This window comes from Grus americana, chromosome 3 (assembly GCF_028858705.1).
Source record: "Grus americana isolate bGruAme1 chromosome 3, bGruAme1.mat, whole genome shotgun sequence".
NCBI classification, from domain to species: domain Eukaryota; kingdom Metazoa; phylum Chordata; class Aves; order Gruiformes; family Gruidae; genus Grus; species Grus americana.
In genome coordinates, this window is record NC_072854.1 from 54,493,118 (window position 1) to 54,508,759 (window position 15,642).

The 15,642-nt window shown below is 42.4% G+C and overlaps 1 protein-coding gene across 1 annotated transcript in view; it reads left to right on the forward strand.

Annotated features, from left to right (window-relative positions):
- The first annotated feature begins 8,217 nt into the window (after positions 1–8,217).
- Positions 8,218–15,642, forward strand: part of RFX6 (regulatory factor X6) — a 37,470-nt gene continuing 30,045 nt past the window's right edge. Inside the window, exons 1-4 of the mRNA XM_054821165.1 lie at positions 8,218–8,645; positions 8,953–9,109; positions 10,737–10,860; positions 12,389–12,450. Coding sequence (XP_054677140.1) covers positions 8,447–8,645; positions 8,953–9,109; positions 10,737–10,860; positions 12,389–12,450 — 542 coding nt within the window. The 5' untranslated portion in view covers positions 8,218–8,446. The remainder of the gene's footprint in view (positions 8,646–8,952; positions 9,110–10,736; positions 10,861–12,388; positions 12,451–15,642) is intronic.

The following is a 15,642-nucleotide window of genomic DNA, read 5'->3' on the forward strand; positions in this document are numbered from 1 at the left end:
GACTCAGTTTTGCATAAAGAGAATAGTCCCTTGACTTTAGTGGTTTGCTTCTGTTAACACCTATTTAGCAGTTATTTGCAGATAGGCTAGGTATACAAGAACAAGTGTTGCTAATAGAGCGGCTTGGAGTATCTGCAGAAACTCTCAAGACCACTTCTTCAAGGGTGAGCATATTCTCCAACCTCAGCTCTATTCTTGGATCATTCACAGGGAAACTGGAGATGTTTGTATAGCTGCCCAGGGAAAAACTCAGCTGGCCTCCTTACTTTTCTTTTTCTGGATGCTGCCCACCAAAGCACAGTGTAAATACACAAATAGTGAAGTGGCTGTTCAGTCTGCAAGCTTGTAGGAGCACGTACTTATATGAATACAAACATTTTCTCCCAATTTGGCAAAGGAAGAAAGAATACATACTGAAAAATGGCATTTTAAAATCAAGATAAGCAACCTGAGATAACTGTCTAACATCAATTCAAGAGAGAGGTAAGCACAGGAAATTTTTACTTCCATGTAGCTACATAAGGTCAGACTATGAAGTCCCTACCTGCAGTTTACCTCCAATACCTACCGAGTGTAGAGTCTCCCTGTGTTGGTAGAGGATGGAGACATGTGAACTGTGAAGAGGTTAGTGTAATACATAAAGATACATAAAGATAGTTTATTTATTTTGAAGATTGCTCTCTGGGGAGAAAAACAGAAGCCATACAAAACAGAACAGGTTTTCATTTAAAGATCGTAAGAACAGGAAATAAGTAAAATACTCAAATGTAGAGAAACAGACAGATGTGTCTGGCTTTATCAGCCAGAGGCGGAGCAGGAAATACTTTATTAAACATCACCATCTACTGGATGAACACATTTGTTCCTTACAAAGGGAACCTTGAGCTTCTATGCCAAATTAACTTATCAGACAAGCCTCTGCTTTCGCAGGTCTGACACTGCTTGTACAGTTATTGGCAGGCCAAGGTTTGTGGACCTTTTCAGAAGCAGGTTGGAAAAAGATTTTCAGCATCATGAAAACAAACTCAAAAAGTTCAGGGTGATATAACACAGGCTGTGAAAAGTTTAATAACCCACAATGGGAACTTAAAAAAAGAAGATGGGGGTAGTCAGGCAATAGCATCCTTTGGGTAATCAGTTTGTTTACTTTGGGTATGTTTGTGTAGATGCAGACACACACACGCACAGCATGGAGCTGCATGGCCATCTCCCTGGCTAGCTTGTGCTGACTACAGTTCCATAATTTTGAACATTATCTGCTCACTCTCTTGGCTGTACAGATAAAGTTCAACAATATTTGTGTGATTTTACAGCATCGGGACTAGCAGCGAGGCTCACAGAGCTTGCTGAGGGCAAAAGGCACTGGTGCAGGTTGCCCTCCCCTGCTGCCACCGCTGCGCTGGCCCTGCTGGGCGGTGAAGGGTGCCCCTTCCCTTCCCCTCGGAGGACAGAACTCCCTGTGCTCTCATTTAGGGATGGCCCTTTCCTTGCCCGATGCCCCCTCTTTGCATGTCTCCCCACTTCCTTTTTTCTTCAGGCTTCAGAGAAGTCACGGCACTGTGTGGCAGCAAGGGATGATACAAGTGTCCTCTGCTGTGGTAGAAGAGAGATCTAATGGAGAAGTCCTAAAACTCTGAGGGTCCTCCTCTTTTCCTTTGCTTTCTCTAAGGCTTTGTTTGGTTGCATGCACACTGCCAGTGACTCAAGCCACCAGAACTAAATAAATTCTTTAGAGAAATTATTTAGATAAAGTTACTGAGGTATAAGCATCTTGGGAAGGGCTTGGGGGAAAAAAAGCTGCAATAAACTGGCAAAGAAATTTTCCTTCTGGTGAGTGTTGTTCTAAAGCCATCATTGCAATTAATTATTAGAAGGAATGACTGGATAACTATTTGAAACAATAAACCTAAGGTTATGGAGGATTATTCAATGCTTTGATCCTTTAATTCACAGATAGAGATTTCTCTAAAGAAATTTGTGTGATTAAAAAACTTATTCCTGGTTATATCCTTCTAAAAGGCATTGGCAGCATCAGGGCTAAATGCACACGGACTTTTAGCTCAGTGCACTGATTCTGGTTTTATTATTTTTTTTGTCAAGAGCAAAATACTCTCAAAAAGTAAACACTGAGATGTGGCAAGGACCAAAAAAAAAAAGGGAAAGCTAACTTGTTTGAATTGTTAGTAGTTAAAAACATTCCTTGTAGTGAGTCACAGGAAATCTGAAAAGGAGCTTTGGAGAGAGCTAGATTCACGCTGCATCAAGGCAGAGAGAGTGACAAGCACTGAAGATAATGAGAAATTATTATTTCCTTGTGGAATACTGGTATGTACCATACTGTACTTTTATTGTACTGTCAGCATATTTAGAAAGAAATAGGTGGTAGAGTCTACCAAATAGTCCTGACATCAACACTGTATCAGAGCTTCTGTGCAGTTCATTTGTCTTGGGAGGACAGTTTCCAACACTTATGCAAATATCATGAAGTTACACAGGAACAGATCAATAACAAATTGTATTTCTGTTGCTACATTTATCTTCCACAGCTTTTTCAGTTCAACACACAGAATGCCTCAAGTAGTTTGTTGTTACTGGCAGGTCACACTGATATAAATAAAGTTGAGAACATTTTGTTTCAATGTGCTGTGTTGGCAACAAGAAAAAGGAACGTTGCAGCAAGATGAAATGGTGGAATACCTGAGTGTCAATATAAAAGATATTTCACATGTAAATCATTGAAAAATAATTCTACTGTGCTGCAGAGCACATGTATCTAAGCATTTACTCCAGGCTGTATAACAGAATCTGTTGAATTTTGGTGGGATTACACCATTAAAAAATTCACCTAAAACTAAGCAAGACCTCCTAGGCTCTCAGTACAGAAAAGGAAGAGAAACAGATTTGCAAGAGGACAATTTGTTTCTGTTGGTGATGTGCCTGGTATGAATTATCCCTGGGAGACACCTGTCCTTCTCCACTGACTGTAAAGGGAGACTGAGGTGACCAGATTAGACTCAGAAAACTAACTAACTCTGAGACAAAGTTAGACAAGAAGTATCATAGAATTGTAGAATCACAGAATGGAAGGGACCTCAAAGATCATCTAGTTCCAACCCCCCTGCCATGGGCAGGGACACCCTCCACTAGACCAGGTTGCCCAAAGCCCCATCCAACCTGGCCTTGAACACTTCCAGGGAGGGGGCATCCACAGCTTCTCTGGGCAACCTGTTCCAGTGCCTCACCACTCTAACAGTAAAGAATTTCTTTCTAACATCGAATCTAAATCGACCCTCCTTCAGCTTAAACCCATTACCCCTTGTCCTGTCACTCCACTCCCTGATAAACAGTCCCTCCCCAGCTTTCCTGTAGGCCCCTTCAGGTACTGGAAGGCCGCAATCAGATCTCCCCGGAGCCTTCTCTTCTCCAGGCTGAACAATCCCAACTCTCTCAGCCTGTCCTCATAGGAGAGGTGCTCCAGCCCTCTGATCAGCTTCGTGGCTCTCCTCTGGACTCTCTCCAACAGCTCCATGTCCTTCTTATGCTAGGGACCCCAAGTACTGGATGCAATACTCCAGGTGGGGTCTCACAAGAGTGGAGTAGAGGGGCAGGATCACCTCCCTCGACCTGCTGGTCACGCCTCTTTCGATGCAGCCCAGGGTATGGTTGTCTTCCTGGGCTGCAAGTGCACCTTGCTGGCTCATGTTGAGCTTCTCATCAATCAACACCTCTAAGTCCTTCTCCTCAGGGCTGCTCTCAATCCATTCTCTGTCCAGCCTATAGTTGTGCTTGGGATTGCGCTGACCCACATGCAGGACCTTGCACTTGGCCTTGTTGAACTTCTCGTGGTTTGCACAGGTCTACCTCTCAAGCCTGTCAAGGTCCTTCTGAAAGGCATCCCTTCCCTCCACTGTTTTGACCACACCACACAGCTTGGTGTCATCCACAAACTTGCTGAGGGTCCACTCAATCCCACTGTCAATGTCACTGACAAAGATGTTAAACAGCACCAGTTCCAATACTGAACCCTGAGGAATGCCCCTTGTCACTGGTCTCCACATACATACACCTTGGGTGGACTGTCCACTCCAGCAGTAGGGTTAGGATTGCTCACCTGCCGTAGCTTTTGGTCTCCCTCCTGAGCAGAGTTGCTGCTCAGAGGGGGTCTGTAGATCTCAAAAGAGGATTGAGTGAAGGAGCAGTGTTGTGCTGGGATAGTCAGTTTTTTAATCCTGGGAACGGGAGAAGAGGACAAGGAGGACAAGGAGGTCTCAGTTCCTTCTGGCTCACTTTATTCTGCAGCCTGTACCAAACAACAAAGTCACCAAGAGCTCAAATGTGGAGTTAATGATGGGAAAAAGAAAATTATATCCCGGGCCAACACAAACCACCCTGAGCCTCCCCGGCCTCATCTCCAGACAGTTCAGAAGTGCACAGCACTGTTTGATTCTAGTGTCAGGAAATGCGGAAACAGTGCTTCCCATCCCGGGTCTAAGGTACTGCTTAGCAGAAACCAGCTTCCTGACTAACACAGGATGGGAGCTGTACTCCCAGCTTCCTGGGAAACTGAAACCTACCTCTTTGCTGTGGCAGCAAGTGTTCGAAACACAGATGAGAATCGGCTTTAGCCTGTTGTAAAGGCTTTTCTTTCTTATGACATTACTAGCTTAAACATCTGGGTTTTTTTAGGCAAAATATGAAACATCATGCTCTAAAATTACTGCTTCTTTGATTCTTAAGACACCTATAGAACATCTACCTGTAGTCAACTGAAGTATGGGGATATTCTCCCCATCTGCTGCATTATTTGTTAGATGCTGCTGCGCTGATCTGCAAACAGTGCAAGGAGAAAAGCAGTCCCTGATGCAGGAGGGTTATTCTAAGAGTCCATTCTTCTAAGCATATTGAGGCTATAGATGGAACATAGCTTAAAACTTGAGTTAGATCCTCAAGATTTGTTTCTAACATGGAATCAGTTTTGAAACTTTGGGGGTTGCAGCTCAGAGATGTTTGCTAAAAAGGACTCAGAGCACTTTTCTAGCCATGATACTAGCCTTGGAAGATAGTACAAGGATAAGAATGCTAAGCAATAATGAAAGCAGTGTGTTTTGTTTATATGAAATATGACCTTTCCATCAGGATGAATGCTTCTGAGATTACATCAAACAACAGGAAACTAAGAATTAACCCCTTGAGATAAAAAGAGTGTGCTAGTTATTTTGTAAGAGACCTTTTCAGTTGCCTCAAATCAACACCTTCAATAAGCAGGTGTGAGAACTTCTCACATTTAAGGTCCAGTAAACAGAAGACAGACTCATGAAGATTGGCTTATGCTGGAATAGATACTTCAGAATGCATTAGTGAGGCAAAGGCTCTAGGGAAGTCAGGCAAATGAACAAAAATAATAGCAAAGGTGTCACTGCAGGCAGAGTTGAACTCTGGCTCAACAGACTGGTAAATGGACTTGAAAATGGAAACGACATGGTACAAAGAGAATGGCAGGAACTGGATGGAAGCAGGAATAGTCTGAACAAAAGGTAACAAAGACTGAAATAAATAAGATTGAAGATGAAGACCAAAGCTAGGGAAATTGTTTTAGTTACAAGACTGCGAAGGTATCATTATTTTTGAAGAAGTTACAAAGAAAATTGCAAAGTGACAAAGAAAATCACCTGAGACTACAAACCTGTGGACAACTCCCTGGGTTTTTTCCCTGGGTTCGGCAGACCATATTTGGAGTTCCACAGTGCCAGTAAATTACCACAGATATACCATGCAGGTACCAAAAATATGACAATTAAAACTGCTCTGAGAACTTCCTGACAGCAAAGCACGACACGGTGACAGCTGAGTAGGTATACTCTGAGGAATGGAAAAGAAATCTTCCATGGTGACACAAAAAGGCAAAAATAAGTTCAAGCAAAGAGAAGAAGTAAGTTGAAAGGGGTTGGGAGGCAGGAGCAACACTGGAAGACACATGGAGATGCAAGAAACCAGTACAGTCGATTAAATTTTACTGTTTGTTTTTAGTAATGAAATGACAGAGAACCAGAGAGGAGACGTGATAAAAGTCCTCAAATACCGAAAAAGTGATGAAAATAGAACAAGAGCAATTGTGTTCTTAGATAGAAAAAGAGAAGCAATGGACACAAGCTGAAGGGAGATTGTTTGACACTAATAAACATTTTTTGTGATGATCTGGGTATGATGTGACCCTCCATCACTGGAGATCTTTAAGAACAAATGAGAGAAACAGTTTTGGGAATCACATAGGTATATGATACCTGTCTGTAATCCTGCCTTGCTTCCATGAGTAGGGAGGGGATGGACAAGATGATCTCTTCCAGTCTTTCAAGTCTTTCAGCACTATATTGTATGACTGGGAAAATGAGAGTGAATGAGATAACAAGCAAAAAATTCAAGAACGTCAGCAGGAATAAGTGGCAGAGGATAAGACAGTGAATTTGAAGACTGTATGTCCACGTTGCCAAGCACACCTACAGCACTAGTATCAATAGGTGGGACAGGCCCATAATGACAAAGTCATAGGCTGGCTCAGCTGACTAGCAGACAATGGCACATTAGATTTGCCCACAAAAGATTCACCACACCAATTAGTAGCTGGGAGGTTTTATTATACCATAGAAATACTGATCCTTGTGGGCCAAATTCTGAAGTACTCAGGTCAGCCAAAAGTCACAGAGAAGTCAGAGGGTCAAATGTGATTTCACTGTAACCTCAAAACAAAGCCATTGAAACCAGAAGCCAAACTGTCTCAGTGGGTTGTGCTGAGAACTGATGCACTGACAAAGTCATGTATGGACACAGGCATATGGACAAACTCACATAAAGCATCGCGTACAAAGTAAGAAGGCAACATGGGAACAGTGAAGAAATATTTGAATAGAGCAACCATGAAGTGTATTTTACACAGTTAAGGGGAGAGATGTAAGTGGAAGCAGCAGCAAGCTCAGGCTAAATGACATTTTTTACTCTGGGACTATCTCCTAGGTCTTTCTCATTTCTGAAGTCCACCATTCATACTTACAATGCAGTTTAGGGCCTTTTGGCAGATAAGGCACACCTGAGGCTTTGTTAACCATGCATGCAACAGCTGATAGCTGGTCTGTAAATGCATCTGTGCAGGAGTGGAAGTGATAATGTTCTGCTGCCCTGTACCGCCGGTGGGATCAATGACCTGAGGTGCAATGGAAGACTGGAAGAGAGCAGAAGGAACAGCTCTTGACAAGCTTTGTGTCAGTAACAGCCCAACACTACCTGATTGCTGGAAGAATGCCTCTAACATCCATCTGACACTGCCTCTCAGGGCTGCTTGCACTACAAGCCTTACTACAATTTCCAAGCCATTATATGGGAGGCATATAATGCCCAAGATTTTGCTTTAATGAGGACATACTAAAACAGTGGCTGTAGATCATGCTAATTTTGCATCCTATTGACAACTTTGCTCTCTGGAAAAAGCAGGAATCAACTTTCAGTGATCGTCCCCCGCCTTCTCTCTCAGTCAGCATGCTGAAATGGAGCAAAACAAAGACACATACTTCAGAAACATGATTTATTTGTACAAAATCAAGACGTTTTGTTCCAACACCGACATAATTACACTAGGAAATAACGAAATACTGCCAGTGACAGACGCTGCCCAGGAGGGTCCCGCGGCCTGCCACCCACAGCCGGTTCTCCTCTTGGCCTTCGGAGTGATGCGAGGAGCGGAGCCCCCGTCGGCCGGCGAGGATGAGGAGAGCCCCAGCGGCCGCCCTTCACCGCGCAGAGATGAGGGGAGCCCCCGCGGCCGCCGCATTGCCCTGCCGCGGCTGGGCGGCGGGCCAAGAGCTACTCCCTGACACAAGCGAGAGGCACCGCCGGCGGGAGTTAATCATTAAGTCCCCGGCTGATCCGCTCCTGACCGGCTCCCCTGAACCTCCCGGGCCTTCAGCCGTGCCCCGACCCCTCCCGGCCAAGCGCGACTGAGCACCGCGGCGGGCGGGGAGGCGGGAGGCAGGTACGGGGGAGACCTCTCCGCTGCCGCCCGGCAGCCACCTCCGGGACCCCACACAAGGCGGAGCCCCCTCCGTGGGCGCGGGGGAGCTGCCGTGAAGAGGGAGTGGCGCCCGCGGGCCCGGCCGCCTCTGCCCGCAGGGGAGCCATGCAGCCTCCCTGGAAGGCGCCGTAAGGCACACCTGTCCCCCGCCGCCGCCACCCGCGCGTCGCTCTCCTCCCCTTCACTCTGCCGGCGTTGGCGCTTGGCTGACACCGTCTCCCGCCGAGGTGCCAGAGCCCCGCACAAACGTCCGGCGCGGCCCATGCCTCAGCCGGCGCCCCCCGCGCCCTAAGACCGCCGCGCCCGCCCCGTCTCGTCCTGTCCCCTCCCGCCGCCCATGGGCGCCGCCTGCGCCGCGGCGGGACAGAGCAGGCGCCGGTGAGGAGCATGGCCAAGGGACCCGAGCAAGAGGACGCCTTCCTGCACCTCCCGGCCGCGCAGGCAGTGTCCTCCGCCGCGCAGGAGGATTGCTACGCGGACTTGGTGGGGCGAGGCTTGCTGCCCTACGCCGAGGAGGGGCTGTGCGCCGCGGCGAGCGCCGAGAGGGGGCTCCCGGAGCCGGTGCTGCCCGCCGGCATCAAGTCAGGTAAGAGGTGGGGTGCCGGCAGCGTTTCCTTGTCAGCCCGCGGGCAGGGCAGGTGCGGGCAGCCAGGGCGAAGCGCGGCGGGCGCCCGAACCGTCGCTGCTGCTTGGGACCGGGCGGGGACGCGCGGTAAGGCGGGTGCGGCTGCCTGGCCTCGGGGCGGCCGGGCTCGTCCCCTCAGGCAGCGGCGGGCAGGGCGGCCCGTTAACGGGCGCCTGCGGGGCCGCGGTCGCGTCGGGAGGAGGCGGCGTGCTGCCTGGCCGTAACGATGCCCTTGGGTTTCTCTTCTTGTTCCCTCCTCGGCGCTCAGAAACACACTTTAACAGCGAAGCCCTCTCCTCGGAAGAAGAGGATGCAGATACTCGCGACGGCGCACTAAAAGCCGCGGACCAGAGCCCGTCTGCGAAGAAGAGCATCACGCAGATCATGAAGGACAAGAAGAAGCAGACGCAGCTCACTCTGCAATGGTAGGGCTCCGGCGGCGAGCCTCCCCTGCCCGCCCCCGCCACGGAGTCACTCGGGGCGGCGGGCCTGGCCGGCCGGCGGGGACGCCCCGCCGCTGCCCCCGGCAGGACCGAGCCCGTGTGTCCGTCAGGCCCAGAGGGCCATTTCTTTAAAAGCTGAGCCGGCAAGGAGGGTTACATCTCACAGCTCTTTTAGAAATATTTGTCATTTGTGAGGTTGTGGGATGTTGGGTTAGTTGTTTTCAGGTAAGCCTCGTCTACAAATAAGGACATCCATCCCCAAATTTCTGATTTTTTAAAGTTAGCAAAGGTTTATCACTTAACAGAAATCTCTGTCAGGTACTCGCAGTACATGGCTATCGATGAAATGTATTGAAAGAATGTAGAAATGAAACATTACTTAAGAATTACATTTGTGAATGGATGTTTTAATTATCCTTAAAGGCTATGACTGTTAGATTTTCACTGTCTTATAATGTATTTTTTTTACATTCTATTCTACCATTCATGGAAGCCCTTACTCTACTTCATTTTATCTGGGCAAAAATTAACCAAATAAGAGGTCAAATTCTGCAGACATTAATTGATAAATGTTTCTATTAAAACACACTTGAAATTCGGGAGGACTGCTGTTGAATTAAATGGGAACTTAGTTACCAAATGCAGACTGTAAATCTAGATTTTTTTTTTCCTTCTAACTGAAAAATGAGAGTAATCCAAATTACCCAGTTTCTTAGTCTAGTTTCATCTGACTTCTGAGCATAAATTGTAAGGATTTGAGTCTGGTGAGTCAGTGCAAAATTATTCAGTATGCAGTATTTACTACACAGTATTTTCTTACCATTTTGTGTATTTTGAGAAATAAATTTATTGTACATCATCCCAGGAGTAGAAAATAATGTAAATTGATAAAGACAAGAAACAGGACAACAGTGAAATACCCAGCAGTTACCATGAGTTCAGTACAAGTGAAGACAGCCAGGTTTTTACTTCAGTTTTTAAAATTTTACTTTAATGACCATCACTAGGCACTCGTATTCTGTAAACGGATTGGGAAGCTACATTAAAATGCACCCCCTTTAGAAAGAGCCAATTCTTTGCTTTTCAGTATGGTTTGGTCAACAAACAGTTTCAGGTCCAGCGTGGGAATTAAAAAGCAAAAGTAGGAAGAAAAGAGATGTTAGCCTAGATGTTAAAGATACATCTGGGGATGGATGGTGCAAGTTCAAGCCCTTGCTCTGTTCAGAGGACAGACTTAAACCCAAGTCTTTTGTAGTCTGGTTAGTGCTCTTATTTTCAGAGCCAGACTGACTCTTAGGTGATGATAATTTAATTATTTATATAAAGCAAAAAAGTCCAGATATTGAAAAAGATCCATTAAGAAAAGATACCTGGCTGCAGGTTTTCCATATTCTGCAGCTCACCTAATCACCAAGTGTGGAGTCAGTCTGTAGGGTTTGTCTTGTTCAGGAGAAACTCATCTATGTGCTCTCACGGTATTCTTCAGTAAAATTTGAAAACAAAATAAACCAAACCCAAAACCCAGGGCAGTACTAAAACCCAAATAGAAAATAAAACTGGGACATATGGCATGTTGCTTCTTACTCTGGCAGTTTCTTTCTCTACACAGGCTGGAAGAAAACTACATTGTCTGTGAAGGAGTTTGCTTACCAAGATGCATCCTTTATGCACATTATTTAGACTTCTGCAGAAAAGAGAAACTGGAACCTGCATGTGCTGCAACTTTTGGGAAGGTAAAGAGTAAATGCCTTCAAAATTGGTTAGATTAATTCTTTGATAGAATTTAGTACACCTGTGTCAAAATTCCTCTTAAATTCACATGTTTTCTACAGCTAATGTACATGGAATCAAGCTAACTACACTGTGTGAAGGGATTTCATGACATCAGCTTTAGGAGAATGAAACTGAAATTCGCTTTGATTTATTGCCATTTCATACAAAAAAAGGCATTCTTTCTGAGAGCTTTTTTTTCCCCCCTTTTTGATGGTGGCATTAATAGGGTTCCTTCCACAAAACCAGATCTGACATGGAAGACACTTTTAATTATGCTAAAGGCAGTGTAAAGTGAGATGTGACACAAGAAGCAATACAAGAAAGAGAATAAAAATTAATAAAACAAAGAGCTCCTGAATGAAAAATTGTTGATTCATCCTCTTTTCTACCTTTCCCTACAATTAATCCTGAAATCATTTAATGAAAGGGAAATGTGAACTCTCCAAATTAAATCCTGAGTAGTGAGTGAAACAGGAAACCAAAAATGCTTCAAGGATCATCTTTTTTTAAACACTACTGAACTAGTCATTGTTCATACACAGCAAAATGCATTAATTTAATTACATAATCATAATGGATGTAAAATCCAGTTCATGAAATGTTCACTTACTAATTTTTTCCTCTTGAATTGGATATACTGAGTGTATGTCTAATTTTCATTACATATTTTCAGTATGAATGAGGAAGACAACAGGTTTCTATTTAAACATTGTCTTGACAGTGATCTATCTATTAGATATATCTATTATATCTACCTCTATTACTGAATTACTTTTTTACTTAATAAACTTTTTGGCTTAAGTATCATTCTTTACAGGAAAAGTAGGATGTTTTTAGGGCACTAATCTCAATCTCAGGAGTCCAGTGACAGAATGTTTTGCTTGACTTGTATTAAATCACATAGCATGAAGTCTTTTTGTGCAGCAAAGAGCTAACAAAAACATTCATAGGGTTTCAGTGAGCATAAATTTGTTTAAGACTGTCCAGCACTTTGATAGTGGAGGACACAGAAATACCGATGAGGCAAATGCTTACTCACTTTAACCTTCAGATCACATTTTTCAAATCAAAAATCAGTTTATTTTTAGTTTTTTGTCTTTGAAAACAAAATAGCTAGAGGCCAGATCTTTCCCTGGTTCTGTTTAGATCTCTGAAGCAAAAGATACAGTTCTACTTTAGGGACCCAAATGGGACAGGATTCCAGAGAAGAAAACTAGATTTTATGTTCTAGCAGTGAAAATGGAAAAGAAGAACAGGTGGGAAGGAGTTTATGGGTGGGAAGACTGGAGGTACATGGTGAGGCAGACAAGGACAGAAGGACCCCTGCAGTATAAAACCTGCTTAATTGTTTATGTTTGGCATAAGTGTTATAAATATTTATTCACGGACTGCATTAGACCACGTATTTACAATACAGTTTTTTTCCATGAACAGATTGCTAAGGAAGTACACCAGTGTTAGAAATTAATACAGTTATTTTCTCTTTAGACCATTCGCCAGAAATTCCCTCTCCTTACCACAAGGCGGCTTGGAACAAGGGGCCATTCAAAGTAAGGCACAATTATCTCTGTATCCACTTGCAGAATACATTCTAGGAACGACGTATTTCCACGTCTTCGTAATATGTACTAATTGGCAGGGGGGGTTATTCAGATGATAAGCTGCAAGTGGTAACTTTCATGTACATGATGAAATTGATACAGAGTTTGAGTTTGAAAACAGTACTGCAGGCATAATTTCTAAAATTAAACTGATTAAGCTTCTAAAACGTATTATTATTTTTATAGAGCCATGCATTTGTTGCAAATATATGTCAAAATGTTATATATAAAAAACCATTATATAGGACACATATCTGTTACAGCTGTTCATCTTTCTATAAATAATGTGCAATTTAACTATGATTTTATTTGCTTTTTGCAAATCTAACAACTTTCATTGTGTTCTCTACATAACAATATGGATTAATTTAAAGGCACTAGAAAAAAGTCTTAAATTGTCTTAAATTGAGAAGGAATATGTCTGTTCTTTGGTGTGGGTAATTTACAAAAATTCTGAAAAGTACACAACCTATAGTGCAGTCATTTCATAAATAATGTATCCACTTAATTTGTATATTTGATCTGTGGAATATTAGGCTGTGGGAATAGATCACAGGTAATTATATATCACCTGTGGTGAAATTTTTATTAATCCTGGTTCTGGCATTAGGCTTTTGGCCATGATAAAGTTATTGTAAAACTGTGGCGAACAGTGGTAACAGCATATTCCCTTATATTCAGCCTCCCTCCTATGTCCTGATATTAAGACTGCTGAGGAAGGATTAATGAATTGTCCCCAGTCTGGTTTTGTTTTTTAACAGAGGAATGCTACTTCTTAAGGAAATGAAAAACTGTGTGGTGTATTGATGTAAGGAATGTAGAGAAGTCAAAATAATGCTCTAGGGTATTGCTAGTGTCAAGCTCTGAGTTAGGTAAGTCAAGGAAACTTCTGTCCCTGTTTGAGGAGTCACAAATGCAACAGTTCTCTGTATTGCCTGAAACCAAGACTGGCTCTGAGCTTTTCTGAGCATTGTGCTTTAAATTGTTACTTCAGTGTTTATCAATATCCATTTCCAAAAAATATTTAAACCTAAATACTGTGCCCATACCATTCTACATAAAATAGGACTAGTTAAATAATTTTGTTCTTTTAAAGTAACTCTCCAAAAACTTAATGGCCTTCAATCCCAAATCAAATTTAAACCAGATCCTTCTCTGTGTATTTCTATTGATTTTACAACAGGTTTTCCTAAAACTAAGACATTGCTACAAGTAGCAAATTAGGATAGATATTGTGTCCAACTTTCTGTGTACACACAGAAATTAAACATTTGTTATTAATGCCTATATTTTAGAAGATGCAGGCCTTTAAATATGTGAGTATCCCTAGGATTTTTCTCATGCTTAAAATTACAAATGTGTTTATGTACTTACTGAATAAGATTCATGAAACTATCCTTGACTTACAGAAGAAAGCACAGAGTCGATGGTTTACTGAAAAAAACCCTAAACCCCAGAAAATTAGCAAAGAAATATTTTGCTAATGAATAAGATAGAAAATCATAATACTGGTAGTAATAGCAGAAACTTAAACATTCTGGTTTTTTTGGGAAAATCTTTATTTTGAATGACTTAGCCTTGAAAGGCAAAGTTACTCCTGTCTTTCAGTAATATATAAGAAAATTCAAAATGAAAGGAGACTGAAAAGGAAAAAAAAACCTACAAGATTGTGGCTTTACTAAGTGCTTTGCAATATGTTAGGATGATGCATTGTTTACTTTTATAATTTTGGAGAGTTGTTTCATGTTGTTATGCTTGGTTTTCATCCTGCCTTAGAAATAGAAGAAATAGCCAGTTAATTCCACCTTAGTTTTGTTGAAGAATGCATCAGAGATGTTATTTGTGAATTTTAGGTTATGTTGCAGTATAAATGAAGGTAGGAAAGAATTTCAATTCCAGATTTTTTACGATGACATCTTACTTCCTGTCTCAATTATTTATTTTAAATAATCATTGATAAAAATAAAATCCAAAGGAAATAAAGCCTGCATAGAATATTTTTCCTTTTTAAACAGAGGACAGTTCTTGCATAGTTTCTGTCACGGATTTGTAATCCATTGATTTATTTCAGGAGACAGTATATAATCTGTATTGTACAGAGGAAAACTGGAACTGAAGTTCCTTTCTGTTTTTGTAGATGACCTATAGATGCTGAATAGATGGGTTTTGAGGAGAGTTACTATTAGAAAGGTTATTTATAGGGGAAAAGAAGGATTTCATGTATTGTCTGCTGTGGTGAAGTTCAGCTATGGTTACAGGCACAAGCTGATGTGGACATTTGCTCCTGGTGTTGTATTGAGTATTTGACAGAAATATTTGACAGCCTGGTAATTAATCAATGCCTTGGTTAAGTCTTAGGTTCATAACCCAACATATTTGGAGACCCACTTTCAAGTTTTAATGAATTAGATAATACAAGGGGAAAAGTCTCCCAAATGCTCATTATATTTTTGATCTGACATATCTAATAAATTGATAAACAAGATCCAATCAAGGTCCAAACTTCCATAATGTATCATGTGTCTGCATAATTTAAAGCACAGTAAGTCAATGTCTGTTAAGTAGAGGAGTATGTTTCAAACCTAGTTTTCGACATGAGAATCTAGCTACAAAATTAACTGCATGTGACACTATATTCTCCTTTTCTCTAAGACATTTAACAATATTAGCACATAAATACCTCATGCCCAACATTTCTTTGGCAGATCCCATATCCTTACTGACCTTGGTGGTATTATGTGCCATATTTTCATATGGATTAACTGTTCTTGAACCATTTCCTCAAAGGGATGAGGCATCAGCAGTTTTTTTTGAACACTTGGCATTCATTTTTCATTTTTTTTCATTGGAGTTTTCCTCAGACACTTTTCCTCAGCAATTCTCATTTCCACTAAGATACATTTACATTGTTCTGGCTGTGCAAAAAAGACCTTGCAGAAGGCACAAGTGACAATATCTCCAGTTCAGAAACTGAATACAGCAGTAAGTAGTCATAGAGAAGTGAGGGTATAAATACCTCTCTGATGTCGTGAACCATATTCCCCTCAGAACCACAGCCTCACTGAGTAGCAATTCATTTCTGCTTTCACCAAGTAGCAGTTAGTCACACAAATGCCATTTGCAGAAGTATTTCCATTAAAT